Source organism: Acomys russatus, chromosome 20 (assembly GCF_903995435.1).
Source record: "Acomys russatus chromosome 20, mAcoRus1.1, whole genome shotgun sequence".
In the NCBI taxonomy this organism is placed as follows: Eukaryota; Metazoa; Chordata; class Mammalia; order Rodentia; family Muridae; genus Acomys; species Acomys russatus.
The window spans coordinates 33,552,964-33,570,069 of NC_067156.1; the positions used below are offsets into that span (position 1 = coordinate 33,552,964).

Sequence of the window (17,106 nt, forward strand, 5' to 3'; positions counted from 1 at the left end):
TTCTCTTCTAAATCAAAAGAGAAGAAAATTTTCCAAATGTATAAAGTCAAAGGAACCAAATAAAATTAAGGTAATAAAAATTCACTTTGGATCAATAAAGTATTACATAATTTAGGAACATTCATGCCAGTCCAGGCCTAAAGTTGAGCTGAGCTTTAGAAGTAGCTTTATGCTGTCTCCACCTGCTGTTTCTGTTACCTTATGTCTCTGGAATCCTCTGGCTCCTAAGATTTCAGACTTACGTTTCATACTCACTGGTGCTCAGAAAGGAGGAGTTAGAGGCAGGAACCGAGAAAGTCATGACTTGGAGCCCTTCAGGCTCTGCTCAGAAGAAACGTTCAGAGACCGGTTTCCAGCATTGCCTTCGTGTGTGTCTGTGCACCACACGTGCTAGTGCTTGAAAAGGTGGTGAGCCTCTATGTCGGGCCTGGGAATAGAACCCAGGTCCTTTGTAACAATAAGTACTCGTAACTCCTGGGCCAACTCTCCAGCTCTGACAATATTTTCTTATTTTGTTTTGTTTGTTTATTTTTCGAGACAGGGTTTCTCTGTGTAACAGACCCTGCCTGTCCTGGACTCGCTTTGTAGACCAGGCTGGCCTGTAACTCAGAGATCCGCCTGCCTCTGCCTCCAGAGTGTTGGGATTAAAGGTGTGTGCCACTATCGCCTGGCTCTGACAGTATTTTCTTTTTTATATATTTAATTAATTTATTCAGATTACATCTCAGTTGTTATCCTATCCCTCGTATCCTTCGGTTCCTCCCTCCCTCCTGCTTTCACCCTATTCCCCTCCCATATGTCTGTGACCGAGGGGGACCTCCTCCCCCACTATATGGTCACAGCCTATCAAGTCTCATCTTGGTAGCCTGCTTATCCTTTCTCTGAGTGCCACCAGGCCTCCCCACCTCGGGGAAGTGGTCAAATATGGGGCACCAGAGTTCATGTCAAAGTCAGTCCCCGCTCTCCACTCAACTGTGGAGAATGTCGTCCTACAGCATTTTCTTAATGGCTACCAAGTGACTCTAACTACTGGTGAACATCCCTGATGCAGAGCAGTGGAGAGGAAAAGATGCAAGCTCCCCTTTCTGTCGGAGCCATTGGCTCCCAGCTCCTCTCTCCTCTGAACATGGATTGCTTTCCATTCTTATACGTCCAGCTTCACTGAGTCATGTGTTTGATTTGATTTTCCTGTAAACAGAAACCACGTGCGCATCGTTGCGGTTTGGAAGCATCGCGTATATTCCTCTCACATCTCTGAATCACAACTTGAAACATGGACTTTTAAATCCGTGACTGACGTTCAGGTTTGCCACCAACTGACCTACAGTGAAAGGGCTGACTGATGGTCTCATGGCCCACCATGAAATTTGAAGGAGCCATAGGCGTATCTCATCCCCTGAGGGAGTCACCTCCATTCCAAAGCAGCACACAGAGAACCATATACAGAGTCTGTGTCTGTTCAGTGTGCAAGCCAAGCAGAGTGGACAAGAAAAACACCTGTTCAGTTCCTTGTGCTCCAAGCTCTCTTCTCCACTACAAAACCAGAAGAAATAGATCTCTCTCTCCAACACATGTATAATAGTTAACTAATGTTAGAAACAACAATTTTTAGGGTTTAGTCTAGATCTATTTCCTTTCTTTCTTTTTTGAAAACTTTTGTAACTTCTCTTTTGCCTGGTAGTTGCATTATACAGTGATATGCTTTGACTTAGTGTATCATCATCATCATCATCTTTACAAATTCTCTTAAAATGTTTCATTTAGAGAAAATGTCCTCTGAAGAAATAATAGGACATTTTTATTTCATCCCTTCCAGTCTATTCTTATGGAAAGGCAGTTGCTGAATGCTAAATCTGTATTCCTGAGAATGTTTTTGTTGTTATTGTTGTTTATTTTATATTTTTCTCTTTAGCTTTGTGTTCTACAACCTAGGAGATTTGTATGGGTTTGCTTAGGAATTATGCTTTGGCCATGATTAGATTGTAATTTGAATTGTATCCCCCCTCATTACAATGTTCCCTTAGACCAGTCCATGGAGTAACTCCTATGTGTCTTCATTGTCTCAAGTCCTACTATTTTTTTCCTCTTCTATTGCCTTTCTTCACTCCCTCTATTTTTCCTCAGAAAGCATAAAATATGTGTTAACTGTTATTAATTTATATTTTAGAGGGGGATTTGGAGGCCAGCTGGATTCTAGTAAGAGTAGGCAAAATGTAAACCTGATATTTTATTATGGAATCCTCAATTTCTTTGAAGCTGTACTATTTTACCAAAAAAAAAAAAAATGTTCTCTCTATTATCAAGTTCTCATAATGGGTCAGGTGTAGGGACTGAGAGGAAGTAGGAGTGGATGGTACTGCATCATTTAAAAACCTCAAGTCCCAGTCTTTCCGAGCACTAAACATTTCTTCTGCCCATCTCTGGACCCTGAGTCCCTGATTCTCCAATCTGCACTGAAAGAATGAGCTTGCTTTTTCCTATTAGTTGTCTGGGAGGACCAAGGAGGACAGTTCCCTGCACATCCATTCATCACTCCTTATCAGTCCTTCTGTTATCACTTTTGTACCTCACCCATTCCTTGTGTATTTGATATCTCTGTATCTGGAGATAACTGGGCCCTTTATATTTAATGGTGCTTGAGGATAAACTAGGGGAAATGTGCCTTAGAGCTCTGTATACTCAATTCATCTCATCTGTTGTTTATTCCCCACTCTATTTCTATTGTCTTTGGGATCTGTGTTTTATTTCTCCTCCTGTTTTTTGAGTCATCAGTTGTGTTTTGTTTGTTACTGTAATGTTTCCTTGGTGGACTATACCATGCCCATAAGCTGATGTCTAGCATGTATAAAGGAACAGCTTTATCTCCACCTACTTACTATCCTGTCATGTCCTCCAGTCTGCCTCTGACTGATGGCTCTGCGTCACTGTCCATACAAGGCTTCTATTTCTCCAGCTTCGGGTAGTTTTACTTATGAAGGTATCCTACCACTTTCTGGGAGAGTCAAGGAGAGTCTGCAGAGCTCTTGTTCGTTCTCTTTCTACAGATCTCTCTTCTTTGGTTTTCAGCCTCTTAAAACCTTAGCCTCCTTAGAGTCCAACTGTGCCCATCAACTCAGGGAGGCCCCTGAGCTCTACCTGTTCTCCTTCCCTGAGCTATATTCTACAGGCTCTCTATGAACATTAAAGTGGGACAAGAATGTGGTTCATTTTAGTTGTTTCCCATCTCCCCAGAATCTCTGTCTGTTCTTGATGCTGGCCAACATCTTGTTACTCGTTAGTCCAAATTTGATAGGATTTGTAAATGTTTGTTTCGAGATGAAGTTTAAATACTAAATTTTAACCTACTGCTCCACTGTGGCTGGAAACAGGGTACATTTTCATTCGTTTAAAAGTTTCCTCCTCTTCCATGGTCCCTCGCTTACTTTCCCTTCATTGCTTGAAGTTTACATCTTTTTATTGGGTTGCATAAATCACAATCGTATTACAGGAAAGAAAGGGTTTGGGCAGAGAAATTGCTTATCACAAGCATTTAGTCTCTGTAATGCTTTTCGTTATATAACCAAGTCTGAAATATAAGGCCAGAACTGACATTTGAAATACTTTTGTCATTACTAATATTAATAAAATGCTTAATAGAGAAGCATTCATGAATAGTTTGTCAGCTGTTACTATCCACAATGGAATCATTTTTTGCTGTTGTAGAAATAGGTTGTGCATAAACCTTGGGATATCCCATTACAAATACAATTCATGTTGACTGATGAGCAAGAACCATTTCTCTCTGTTTGTTAAATCTGTGTGTGACTATGGAGAGCTGACCATGTGACCCAGGGAAGCTTGGGCTGAGAGCAGATCTGATACTGCCACATTAAATAATGAGCTTCAACCCCCTTCTGTAATTTTCCCAGAACTAGGCAACAATGAAGAATCAAATTAGTCTTCAAATTCTTCATTATTTTGATTCTCAAGGCAGGGTAGATGAGTGTATTATATATTACATGTCTAATGACCCACACGAACATTTATTGAAAGCTGTTAGAGGTATATGCAGGATACCCAGAGAAACAGGCCAAAGCTGGAGTACCATAGTGACCTGTGCGTGGTTTGGAGAAAGAGAACTCTGAAAGAGAAAGCGTAAGTGCTAGCCTTTGCTGTGCAGTACTGAGGGCCAGTGGGAGTGCTGGGCAGGGCCAGCCTCCCTCTTAGTGAAGGTAACGCCTGAGAAGCTGAGCAAAGGCTCAGTTTACCATCAAGCAGTCATTACTGTTAAACTGTGCTAGACACAGTCAGCGGTGAGTGAAGAGATGAATATGGCATAGAAATTAAAAGGAGGGAGCCCTCTTCACACCTTAAAGCTGTTTAAGTCCACAAAGCTCAGCATGCTGGGAGTGCAGAAAGCGGCATAAGTGTCTTTTGCTGGAACACTCGACATCTTTGTCTTAAAAGCCTGATGACATCATTAGGCATTCCTCTCACCAGTGTTAGTATTATTTAGTGTACTTTTTAAAAATTATTATATTAGCACTCCTGTTGGGCAGAGATTGCCTCTACCATGTGAGTAGTTTCATCCTATCTTTTCTCAGTTTTTCTTGTGAAAAAGAGTGGGGTTCTCTGACCTGTCTGTGAAGTGAACTACGATAAGAAAAGGTTACTCTCTCTTTAGTCTTAATTATATGCATTAATAATTTATGGTGGTGTGATTCTGGCATTGATTCAAAACCTAGGCATGCGTGAGGCAATAGAGTCACCATGTTGATGAGTCTAATATTTGGGTTTGAGTTGCTAGGAAAGAAATCAAGTGATTATTCTAATAGTGTCTAATTTGGTCCTTAATTACCTCACTTTGACTGTTCACAACTGAGCCTGCCTAAATGTAACATAAACATTAGTGTGAGTTTTTTCCCCATTCTTAGCTGTTTTCAGACAGTTTTATTTCATAAGCAAAGAGGATAATTTGTGGAATCCCAAGCTATAAAATCTCAACTTTTAGAAGCATATTTGTTTCCAATTAGGCCTTTTCCCTATATGTTTATGGTTTCTGACACAGTGTAAGGAGCACAGCATTTTATAAATATCCACTAACAATGCAGTGGCATCAATCAGAGCATCTGGTCCAGGGATGAAGAAGAGGGAGGTCAAAGGTGAGCACACTGAAGAAGGGCAAACCTGACCTTTCCAGTGAGTTCCTCGGGTTCCCATTGGTGGGAATGCACTGCTCCAACCCTTGAAAAACAAATAAAAGGTGCTAAAAGGAGAGCAGATATCTACTGGTTGAGTTTTCCTCAGAGGCAGTAGTGAGAAAGGCATTCCCAGAGACCCTGAGTTGTAGTAGCAAATCTTTTTTGCACTTAGTTTTTCTGCCAAAGGAAAAACCACACACCCACCAGATACATATTCTGGTACTTGTAGTGGAGATATGGAAGTCATTCAAAATGAAGATTCCATTCTGAGACTAGAAAGTGACACTGAGACACAACTGTCAGTATAAGGAGAGTCAAGAGTATACTCATTTCAGTCAGTGATGGTCTAGGATGTAAAATATTACATGTTAAATGGGAGGGGCGGCTGAGACCCTACTGAGAATAAAATTAATGTGATCTATTTTCACATTGACTGTGGGAGATTAGAACTCTTAAGTAAATCATGCTTTGTCAAGAAGTTTCATTTCACAAATAAAATTTGAAAAAGAAATGAGGTTTTCCTTTTCATCTCCCTATGCAGCCCACAGCGCAGAGGTGGGGTGATATATTCCCCAAACAAGCTTGCCAGGGAGCGCTCACTAATGCCCCTTGATATCTCTAATGGAGTATAAGCCAACGCTAACCTCCTTATGTCTTAAAGCAGAGACGTGTGTGGAAACTGTTTAGATCGCATTACAGCTAAGCCTAGCACTAACCACATTCTTATATGTCTCTCTTTAAATAAGGGTAGCTTTCTGGGACATCCTGTGAATGGGCAGCTACAGCTACAGCTACAGCTAGGACACAGTGGTTACTTCTTGGGCATCCTATTCTTAAGGGAATGCAGTAGTTGTCCTCACTCCTCCTTATGCCTGGCTTCTGGTCACATCAGCCTGTCTCTCTTCGTTTAGTACAAGTAGCAGGAAACAGGAACTTCGCTTCTCTGTATTCAGAAGAAGACACAGCAAGAAATGAAGAAAGCAAAGGACTCCCATCTAGTTTCCAAGAGAGGGAAGGGCAGGTGGTCCTTAGTTGGAGGGTGGGTAAAAAGGCAAAGAGTTCTGTTGGTGACCACAGTTCAGGTTTGAATGCTTCAGAGACTAAAGATGGCAACTCTGCCCTGTAACTATAGAAACTTCAGTCACAGCAGATTCTTCCAGGGTTCGTAGTCAACATGGCCTGATTATTATATGTGCATGTGTCGGACAGTGTGTACATGCTTCCACCTGAATTTATTGAGGAGGACAATGTGACAACAAAGGTAGTAAACATAGTCCCAGGACAAGACCCTGTATGCCTCTTCTCACTTATTACACATGTAGCACAAGACTGGGACATTGTCTCAAAGATTGGGCACATCAGTCAGGAATCACGCAGTACTGAGCCTCTGTCTACAAAGGTAAATGTGTGTGTGTGTGCGCGCGCGCGCGTGTGCGTGTGTGTGTGCGTGTGTGTGTGTGTGTGTGTGTGTGTGTGTGTTTTATCCTGCAGCAGTGAGAATCCTGCTGTTCATACTACAAATTATTCTTCTTGGCTATTGTTTAAGTTGAGGCAATTTCTTCATCTTATTTATGTTTGCAATTTTTCAGCACATCTAAACAGAAGAGCTTATAGAAGATACTGTGAATGCTGTCCTAGAGGTTTGTTATAAACACTGGCTTTGTTTGTTTGTTTGTTTTTTAGGTACCATGATCAACAGGATGTCACTAGCAACTTCCTTGGAGCAATGTGGTTGATATCGATAACTTTTCTCTCCATTGGTTACGGTGACATGGTACCTAACACATACTGTGGGAAAGGAGTCTGCTTGCTTACTGGAATCATGGTAAGTGCCTTCCCTTTTCCATCTCCCTCAGTCATGCTTAAGATGAGACCAAAACCACTCAGCCCTCATGTGTAAGTGATTGTGAGTTACTCACCTGCTCATAAAAACACGTTTTGAAATATATTATATATATATATATATCATATATTATAAAACGTTATTTGTTCTGTTACTGAATGTTGGTTAGGTGAAAGGCGTGGGTCTAGGAACTAACTGTACTGGGAATGAAACAGAACCAGACACAAGCTGCCCCTGTCCTGCTTCCACAGCACCTCCGGCAGAGACCTTGTGCTTAAAAAAAAAAAAAAAAAAAAAAAAAATGGCAAATGATTGCTAAATATGCCTGAGTCCATATAGGAAGAACGTAAATCTCAAGTTGTTTAGGAAACTGAAGAATAAAAATAGGACCTCATTGGAGAAAACCTGTTTTAAGATGAAGTGAGACTTCTGGGTAAGTGTCCAGGAATGGGGCACATTCTGTCTGAAAGCTGCAAGTTAAAGAGTACGGTTATCTGATCAAGGTGAGAGGGCAGGAGTAGTGGGGGACATGGACAATCATGAGTTGGGGACAGGAGGCCAGGGACTGCAGGACACTGGAGGAAGGTTTGCTGGACTGGAGAGTGATAGGTCTTTTCCCAGGAGGACTAAAACATCAGGCTTGTTATCTAACCCTCCTGAACCATTGTGTAGTCTCAACTGCACTGCTCCTTTTGTTTTCTTATATGAAAACTGGAAAAACACTTCTGTCCTTGAGAAAGGTAGTTAAGGTTAGGGTACTTCTTCAACCAAAGGACCAGTGGACACCAGAGGAAAGGTGAAGTAACCTTTAAATGAAATAAAAAGTATTCCCCAGAAGGGCAGGAGAGGTAGGCAGCTCATGAAAGAACTGGCTGCCCAGGCCTTGAGTTCCTTAAATTAAGTTGAAGTCAGAGTGACCATGCAGCTTTGAATGTGGTCACTGCGCTCTGATTTTTTTGGCCTTATTGTACACAAATTGTGGCAGTGAAAGTCCCACGCCCAGTGTATCTGGTAAGACTTCAAGTCATGAACCTGGAGTCAGATGCCAATTTGCTCTTGGCATTGGAGCATCCCTTGTGGCAGATTGTGTGGTGACCATTTGAACCCAATAAGGTAGCAGAGAGGTCATGGGGCACAAGAATTCAGATGTGTATCCTGAAGGGGAGGACACCAATGCAACATCACCACACTGTCCATGAGCTGGGTAGCAGGAGAGAATACCAGGTGGCCTTTATAGGTCTACTGAGGATGGAGTCACCTGCAACATCAGCTGAGGAAGATTGCTCCACAGACTTTAAGTGCCTAAAAGACCAAGAGCTTGAGCATCAGGAGATTGGGACATGCTTCTGCCCTTGGTACAACTGAACAGAGATAAGGAAATTAGCCATGCCAGTTTTTAAAGACAGCAGTGGTATGGGGATAACCATCAATTCCAAATTATGAGAATTATAATTTGGGGACATAATTTAACATTATGTTTTTGTAAAATAAAAAAACAGTTTGGTGGGTTAAGTGAACTTGAAATGTTTTCATTATACTTGGTATAGCTCATTAAACATTTGATTTTTAGAGTATCTCCCATTTCTCCTCAAATGATAGCATTTTGTTGTATAGCATAAAACTTTGGGAAGTAAAATATATAGATGTGTATTTTTGGAAGGCCCCGTAACAAGCCCACAAGGGACATGAGCGATGCTATTTATAAAAAAAAAACAGAACTGTTCACTACAGTCTTTCTTCAGTGCTTCCCAACAACAACTTGCTTGGTGTTCCTTTCACAGCAAGTGGTACCCATTTTGTTGTTAAACAAAAGGTAACTGAGGGGTTCATTTACCTTCATTGAAGGCACAAATTTAACCTTAACTTTTCCTGGGCACAAGGACCATGGGCTACATCTATCTTCTCTTGGCATTGCTCTGTCACCAATGCCTCTTCAGAGTCTTGTCTGGCAGCACAGAATCTCTTGCTCGCCTCCTTCAGCTGCTCCCTTGATTAGGTCCCATTATTGATCTTTGTTTTGGAAAAGAAGTTCGAAGAATCTTTTTTTTTTTTAATTTTTTTTTTATTAATTTATTCTTGTTACATCTCAATGGTTATCCCATCCCTTGTATCCTCCCATTCTTCCCTCCCCCCCATTTTCCCATTATTCCCCTCCCCTATGACTGTTCCTGAGGGGATTACCTCCCTCTACTTATGCTCATAGGGTATCAAGTCTCGTCTTGGCAACCTGCTGTCCTTCCTCTGAGTGCCACCAGGTCTCTATACAGACAAAGGAAGGTTCTGTACAATGAAATGTACATGACTTCATTCTTCCTTCTCAAGCTCACAGTCCATTCCCAAACTCAGGGCATCCACCCTCTCACCCATAAAAGAAGAGATTGTTTAACTGACCCAATTAAAGACTGTTTACAAATCCACAAACCTTTGATTAGCCTTTATAGAAGTACTTTGGAGCAGTGCAGTAGCCCTCTCTTGAGGCCACACAAATTTCCACAGTGTCCAGCTAGTGGGCAGTCCTTGAGAATAAGTGTCTAAGGAGTGGATAGTACCCTATATAAACTCATTAGAGACTTATAGCAATGCATGGAGGCAAACTAGATACAGTATGGAGAATATCTGAATGAGATTATAGATTTGTAAAAGCAGATAATTTTACAAAAGGTTAGTTTCTTGAAGATAAAGTATATTTCATGAATTTTGTTTTTCTTTGCTTTCTTTTCATTAGAGGAAGTATGATAATACTTGGCGATTTAGCCAAAACTGACTTCTTATTTCAGTGTTTATTTGCCTATTCCTTGAATGCCTGTAAGCACATATTTAAGTAAAGTATATATTGACAGATTTCCCTTGCATGTCTCCTGTCTGCCTGTCTCTTCTCAGCTCTAGCCTTTAATAACTTGGGAATAAGAAATACAATTTACAATATGCTGAAGAGAGCATAGGGATATCTCTATATCGTCTTGAATATTACCTCTGGCGTACTATACCTTTTGTTCTTTTTTATTACTTGGTTTTCCTATCCTTGTGCGTATGACATTTTGATGGAATTTACACCTTCATGTGGTTGGTTTTCATTTTGAATTAGAGTTGGTCTACATGCTTGCACCTACAGAGGCTTCTCAAAGCCTCACTTCTTTTCTTCCTAAAGCTAATTGACACTGGTGGATTATAGCATGCCATCATCCACCATGTTTACATTAGTCAAAACTCAAAATTAGGGCATAATTTAGAAGTTTTTAAAAAGCTAAATTTGTGCCATGGGTCATATAATTTTAGAGACAAGGACATTAGACTAAGCGTATATCTTCACTACTCTGGGAAGAAATATATTATGAAGCCACAAGGAGAGATTATATTCTATAACATTTCTAATAGAAAACCAAATAGCATTATCAACAATTAGCCTAGCCTTACCTAAATTGTTTATTGTGAAGACACAGAGCCTTTCCTGTAATATTCAGCTGTGTTTACAACATTAGGCACAGATAATGTAATTCCTAAAATAAGGAGATCTTAGATACTGGTAGATTTAAGGAAGAAATTAAATACTGGGATTAGGGATCTATTTTAGTCATAAGTACTTGCCTAGCATGCCGGAGGTCTTGATATCTCTCTCTCTCTCTCTCTCTCTCTCTCTCTCTCTCTCTCTCTCTCTCTCTCTCTCTCTCTCTCTCTCATGATCAAAAACATCAAGTAGAAATGTGCCTTATGCCAAGATTTACCTATGAATTAGAGCTCAATGGTCTCTTCCCTCTTCTGCATATTTTTGTATGTGTTTACATGTCTAGAAGAGTTGAGGTCAACATCAGCCATCTAACTAAATGAATCCCCTCACTAAGCTTCAGCTCAAGCATTTATGTAGACTGGTTGACCAGCAGACTCCTCCATGTGGGCTTTACAGGGATACTGGGAAATCCATCAGTTGGTCCTTTGATTTGCATATTAATCACTTTGCCACTTGAGCCATTGTAATCCTCAACTCAACATCCCCCCCTCACCCTGCTTTCACCCAGGATATTATGTTTAAAATATAAAACCAGAGAATAGCTTAACAAAAGTCACACTTCTTTTCCTTTAAGACTAAAGTATTAAGGCCATAGAAGAATAACTTCTCTACTCTTCCTCCATTTGAGGAAACACTGAGCACCTGAAGATGTTCTATTTGGGATGTCCTCATAAACAATGGGCTGAACTCTAACCAGTTGTCTTCTTCTCGTTGAAGGCAGTAGGCAATAGATCATCGGGTTTTGGTGTCTCTGGTTTTTGTCAGCACCAGCTAGTTTCTAACTATCACCAGTTTTACCATAGAAGTGATCGCTTTACTTAGCACTTGTCCTTTCTCCCATTTTCTATCTACACAGGTGAATGTAAGACACCCTGAAAGCTATGTATTTTCCTTTACTGCTGAATATGTGATTGTTTCAAGAGGAACCTTGTTAATAAGAGTACATTTTCACTTTTACTAGAAAGGTCATTCATGTATAGCTTTGGCTTTGCTACTACTGTAACATGATGGTAGCTCTTCCTGGATATTTGGCCCTTTAGACTACGGGTGAATGAATCTTGAGGCATAATTGTCTTTAAATATAGAGTAATAGCTGTTCATTTAAAGATGTGGATTGTAAATGGTTCTTTAACGAAGATCTATAGAACTCTAGACTTGATAAAATGATCAAAACAAACTCTCCAGGTGACTTGGGTTTCGTCTTTGTCGTTAGTAATTCTGTATAAAAACTTCCCAGCTCTTAACAGTTTGAAAAGATCACACTTAAACTTTATTCAGGGAGGAGAAAGAAATGTCAGACCAGAACAAAGCCTCTGTACCACTAGATAGTTATTCCATGAGCATCAAGCTTGTTGATGTGTTGGTGTCAGTTGAGTGAGCAACCTCTGAACTCAGCTCAAAGGTGTTCTGGACTAGAGCAATGAATCAGCTATAGGTCACTTTGAGCCCATCACATATGGCCCATTGTCAGTAGTGTATGCTTAAATTCATGCAGTAGTGTATTTTACACAGCTAAGAAAGAGGAATTCTGGTGTTTGTTTGTTTTTTTTTTTTTTCCAATGGGAAAACTAAGTTCCTGATCAATTGCCTAACCTAAGAACTCTAGTTCTTCCTAGGATTATCTCAGATAATTCCAGGAAATTTTTATAAGGAACATGACAGCTGCTTTTCTTTGAGTAACAGGCACGTGTACCTAGGAGTGACCTGCTGGGATGTAGCACCATCTAAATGTTCTGAGCCTGCTGCACTTTAATTTTCAGAGCTGCCCTTCACTCTCTAAGTTCCTGAGCTTACACTGGCAACCCTTTCCAATAAGGAGCTCTAAAAGTGCAGAATGACTCAGTGTTGATGACCAGTTTTATGCAATACTCCCTTCTTTCCAGCCCTAGAGTACAAGAATGAGCTGACCTAGCAAATCACAGAGGTGGGTTTCCTAGTTCATGGGCTTCATCCCAGGACTGAAACACTGCCCCTCCTTCCTTAGGATGAGGATTTGTGAGATGGGCATTTGACCCCCAGTAGTAATGCCAACTTGATTTGATGAAAATCAGAGGAAAGACATTTTTTGACAGAGGGAATTATTTTTATGACCTGAGGAAATCTTGTAACACGCTCATGGATTGTAATATTAAACTTGAGTGATTTAGAGAACTTTATTTGCCAAAATTTATTGCTTTACATATTTATTATGAAAGCATAATTATCTGTGTCAGGCAAGGCCAGTAAAACATATTTATGTTTCTTAGCTATTCAAGCTGTCAACCTCAAAAATACAAAGGTAAGTGACACTGAATATTGATATCAAATATTTGTTTACCTTCTTTTTTTAAAGAACAAGCTGATACATTAAAATGAAAATTAAGGACCAGAAAGATGCCTCTGTGTTCTTGCAAGAGGAGTTGGGTTAAATTCCCAGGATGCACATGATGGCTTACAACCATCTCTTAACTTCAGTTCCAGGGAATATGATACTCTCTTCTGACCTCTTCAGGTACCAGGCACGCACATGGTACACCAACACATATACAGAAAAAACACTCATACACATAAAACAAAATAAAATACTTAACCTTTAAGTGCTTCTGTTCATTTTTAGATGACAGTTAAGAATTATATTTTTGGTAAATTTTGATGATCATTGAATACTCTAAATTGACTATTAAACTGCAGTTTGCACTCTAATAAACTATTATACAAGCCACACGAGGATAATTTTAGAATGAAACATTTTGACCATTAGTGGTTTTATCATGATATTCACCACAGTGGTAGGGATTCTGGGATTAAACACTAAAATTATAATTCCAATTATTAAGTTAGATCATTGGAAGATGCCTTTTTGTAAGCAATAATTTAATTTTTGCGGTGTTCTATCAAAAGAGCTTCAGTTTGTGTGTGTGTGTCTGTGTTTTTAAGTTATAAAAAGTTCACCCCAAAATAGTGTTACAGAATGATTCTTGGACACATATACAGAATCCACCATCAGCAAGTGACCAGAAATGAAAATCCCATGACGTTGAGTTTTTTGCACAGTAATCAACAAGCAAGTTGAGGATGGTGCTATGTCCTGGCAGGTCACACAGCTCCTAGGTACATATATGTGCCTGCTCTCAACTTCTCTTTGATTCTAGATGTCAGAAGAGCCATCACTTCCTGTGGTCTAATGGAGGACAGCAAGGGGAAGCCATCTTTCATTAGTGACAGACTTTTCTCTGTCACCAGTGAACACCTTCCCTGTGTTGGGAAAAGGCTAAAACTTCGGTTTGCTCTGGCTTGGGGGCCACAGCTCATTAGTACTGCTCTCATGACTGCTTTTTCTGACACAGGCTGACTCCACCCACCCACCCACCCCTTAACGTCTCCAGTGTTCTTTCTTTCTTTTTTTTTTTTTAACTCTCAACAATTTTATTTTTTTTTAATTTTTTTTATTAATTTATTCTTGTTAATTTATTCTTGTTACGTCTCAATGTTTATCCCATCCCTTGTATCCTCCCATTCTGCCCTCCCTCCCATTTTCCCATTATTCCCCTCCCCTATGACTGTTCCTGAGGGGGATTACCTCCCCCTGTATATGCTCATAGGGTATCAAGTCTCTTCTTGGCAACCTGCTGTCCTTTCTTATTTCTCATTTACTCTGAAAAGATGATAAGCTAGGTGTATAAGGAAAACTTACACTCTTGTTTTTAACGTTTTAATATGGGTTCAGAAACACACTGCCCTCAGGTTAGTTTTAGGTAACCAAAAGGAAGCTTAGAGATTTGCTTTGGCTTCTCATTTAAAAACAGAAATTAAAATAGGAGGAAAGAAGCCAGGATGTATCTCCCAGCTTTGAGGAAAAGACCATGACTCATCGTATGAAAGGCATACAGGGATCTCAGTTCCAGAGAGGAGCATATGTTAGTCCCAACTGTTTCTACATGGGTCGTGGTGGTGACAGGCGCTGGAGAAAATGTAAAAGCACACTTCCATTCTTAGGTTATGAAACCGAATGGCCCTGAAATAGACACTGAGTAGACAGTAGCAATGATCCAGCACCTCAGTTACTACAACTACTCACCTGCTGCCAGGAATCCTCCTTGAACTCTGAACTCAAAAAATTAAGCAAGCAAAGTTATTCTTGAAACGTAATTCTTTTCCAACACTATTTATCAATATTGATTTTTTTTTTTTAAGAATCAATTTATTTACTCACTTTCCCTCCTCTCCTCCAGGTCTCCACCTCACACACTCCTCCACCCCATTCTCCCATTTCCTTCTTGGGGAACAGGGAGGTCACCCATGGGTCCCCTGGCACACTAAGTTGCTGCAGGACTAAGTGCTTCCTTTCCCACTAAGGCCAGACAAGGCAGCCCAGTTAGGGGGATGAGGTCCAAAGGGAGGTATCAGAGTCAGAGAGGGGCCCCATTCCAGTTGTTGGGGGGATCCACATGAAGACCAAGCTGCTCATCTGCTACATATCTGCAGTAAGCCTAGGACCAGTTCATGCGTGTTCTCTGATTGGTGGTTCAGTCTCTGTGAGCCCCCATAGGCCCAGGTCAGTTGGCTCTGTAGGTCTTTGTATGGAGTCTGTGACCCCTCCGGCTCCCTCAGTTGTTCCCCCAACTCTTCCATAGGAACTGTGTCTAATGTTTAGCTGTGGGTCTCTGCATCTGTTTCCATCAGCTCCTCGGTGAAGCCTCTCAGAGGAGTTATGCTCAGGCTCCTGTCTGCAAGCATAGCAGAGTAATATTAATAGTGTCAGGGATTGGTTCTCTCCCACGAGATGGGTCTCAAGTAGGACCAGTCTTTGGTTGGCCGTTCCCTCAATCTTTGCTCCATCTTTGTCCCTGCCCATCTTGTAGACAGGGCAAATTTTGGGTCAAAGGTTTTGTGGGTGGGTTGGTGTGCTTATCCCTCCACTGGAAGTCCTGCCTGACTACAGGCTCCATATTCCCCAGCTGCTAGAAGTCTCAGCTAGGGTGACCTCTAATGGACGTCCTGGGGCCTCCCAGGTCTTTGACATGTCCTAGAGATGCCCCCGACCTTTGCTTTCCATTATCTCACCCAGCCCTCTTTCCCCTTCCCTGCTCCTAATACCCACCCCTGCTTGCCTCCTCAGGTCCTTTCCTACCCAATGCCCTCCCTCCACCCACCTCCAATGCCTATTTTATTTCCCTTTCTGAATGAGATTCAAGCATCCTTCCTTGGGCCCTCCTTGTAACTTTGTTCTTTGGGTCTGTTGATTATAGCATGGTTATCCTGTGCTTTATGGCTAATAGCCACTCATAAGAAAGTACATACCATTCATGTCCTTTTGAGTTTGGGTTACCTCACTCAGGATGATATTTTGAAACACAGTTCTACACACACACATACACACACACACGCATACATATTTAAAAACCTGGATAGGTCTATGTTTATTGTTTCCCTAATTAAATCAACACAGATACATAAGGAGAAAATGGCTTGGTGTTTACATAAAGGCTTTGGGTTTCAGTTAAAAGGTTTTGTTTTTTTGTTTTTTTTTTTAACTTGCTTCATTACTGTTTTTATTTTTATGTTATGTTATTTTAATTTTTGGCTTTTTAAGATTGGGTCTTTCTTATAAACCCAGGCCAACCTCCAACTGTCTACATAGCTGAGGATGACCTTAAATTCCTGTTCTTCCCACCTTAGCTTCCCAAGTGCTGGGATTACTGGTGTGGCTGTCCTACTTGACTTCCACAAAAGGGGATCTGAATGCCTGTCTGGGTGCATTTTACAGGCACACAGTTAGGATAATGGAGTGAAAAGTATAGGTAACCGTTGAGGTATTTCTAAATTGTTAGATTCACTTGCTTCTCTGCTTTGCTCCCAAGGTGCTCATTTTAAAGTATGGGTCATTTGGTGACAGAGAGCTCTCATCAAGAAATGGGCCAGCAACAGGAAGGAGTAGATTCCAGAATAAGCAGAAGGAAAAAACTGCTTCCCAAGGCTCTTGATGCCAGTGATTTTCCACTCCTATTAGGATTTTGATTTCTTTCCAGAAGGATCTCAGCAGTGGCCACCTGCCCAGGGAGGAAAATATTCATTGTCTTATGCCAACTACCCTCTCGTGGCTGTCTGTAGCAGTTAGGAGCCCCTCAGATTTTACATTCTCTGCTTATTGAAGGAGCCTGGCTGCCCACACTGAAGAGAAAGAGAGAGCAAATCAGCAACAGGTGATCCTGTTGGTTAGGCAAGTGCTAGCCTGGGCAGACATAGATGCAAGCAGCATTGTTGGGTTGAGTTGCTTGGACATTGTAGCTGAAGTTTAAGAGGCAGCAGCTTTTAGGTTGCAGGCATTTCATCCCCACATCTATTCTCACGTCAGGATCTAGCACGAAAGCCACTTTCTCTTCTTCATAGGGCGCAGTCTGTCACAGCATCCATCACACCTCAGACCCACATGTTTCTAATATCTTTACAAGTCTCGAAGAGCTTTCACTCTTTTTACGGCTAAGTGCAGCTTGTTGTATTTTGTCCAGAGCCTCCTTCGTCTACAGGATGGACTGTCAGGGAACCATTCCACTGCAGGGTTGAGTAGGTTGCAGATTCCATGTCTCAACAGTGGGGTC

General features: G+C 41.0%; 1 protein-coding gene across 4 annotated transcripts in view; it reads left to right on the forward strand.

Moving 5' to 3' along the window:
* Kcnn2 (potassium calcium-activated channel subfamily N member 2) overlaps positions 1-17,106 on the forward strand; it is a 378,701-nt gene that overhangs the window by 338,602 nt on the left and 22,993 nt on the right. For all 4 annotated transcript variants that reach the window (XM_051163924.1, XM_051163925.1, XM_051163926.1 and 1 more), the window contains one exon: positions 6,864-7,005. In XM_051163924.1, coding sequence (XP_051019881.1) covers positions 6,864-7,005 — 142 coding nt within the window. The remainder of the gene's footprint in view (positions 1-6,863; positions 7,006-17,106) is intronic.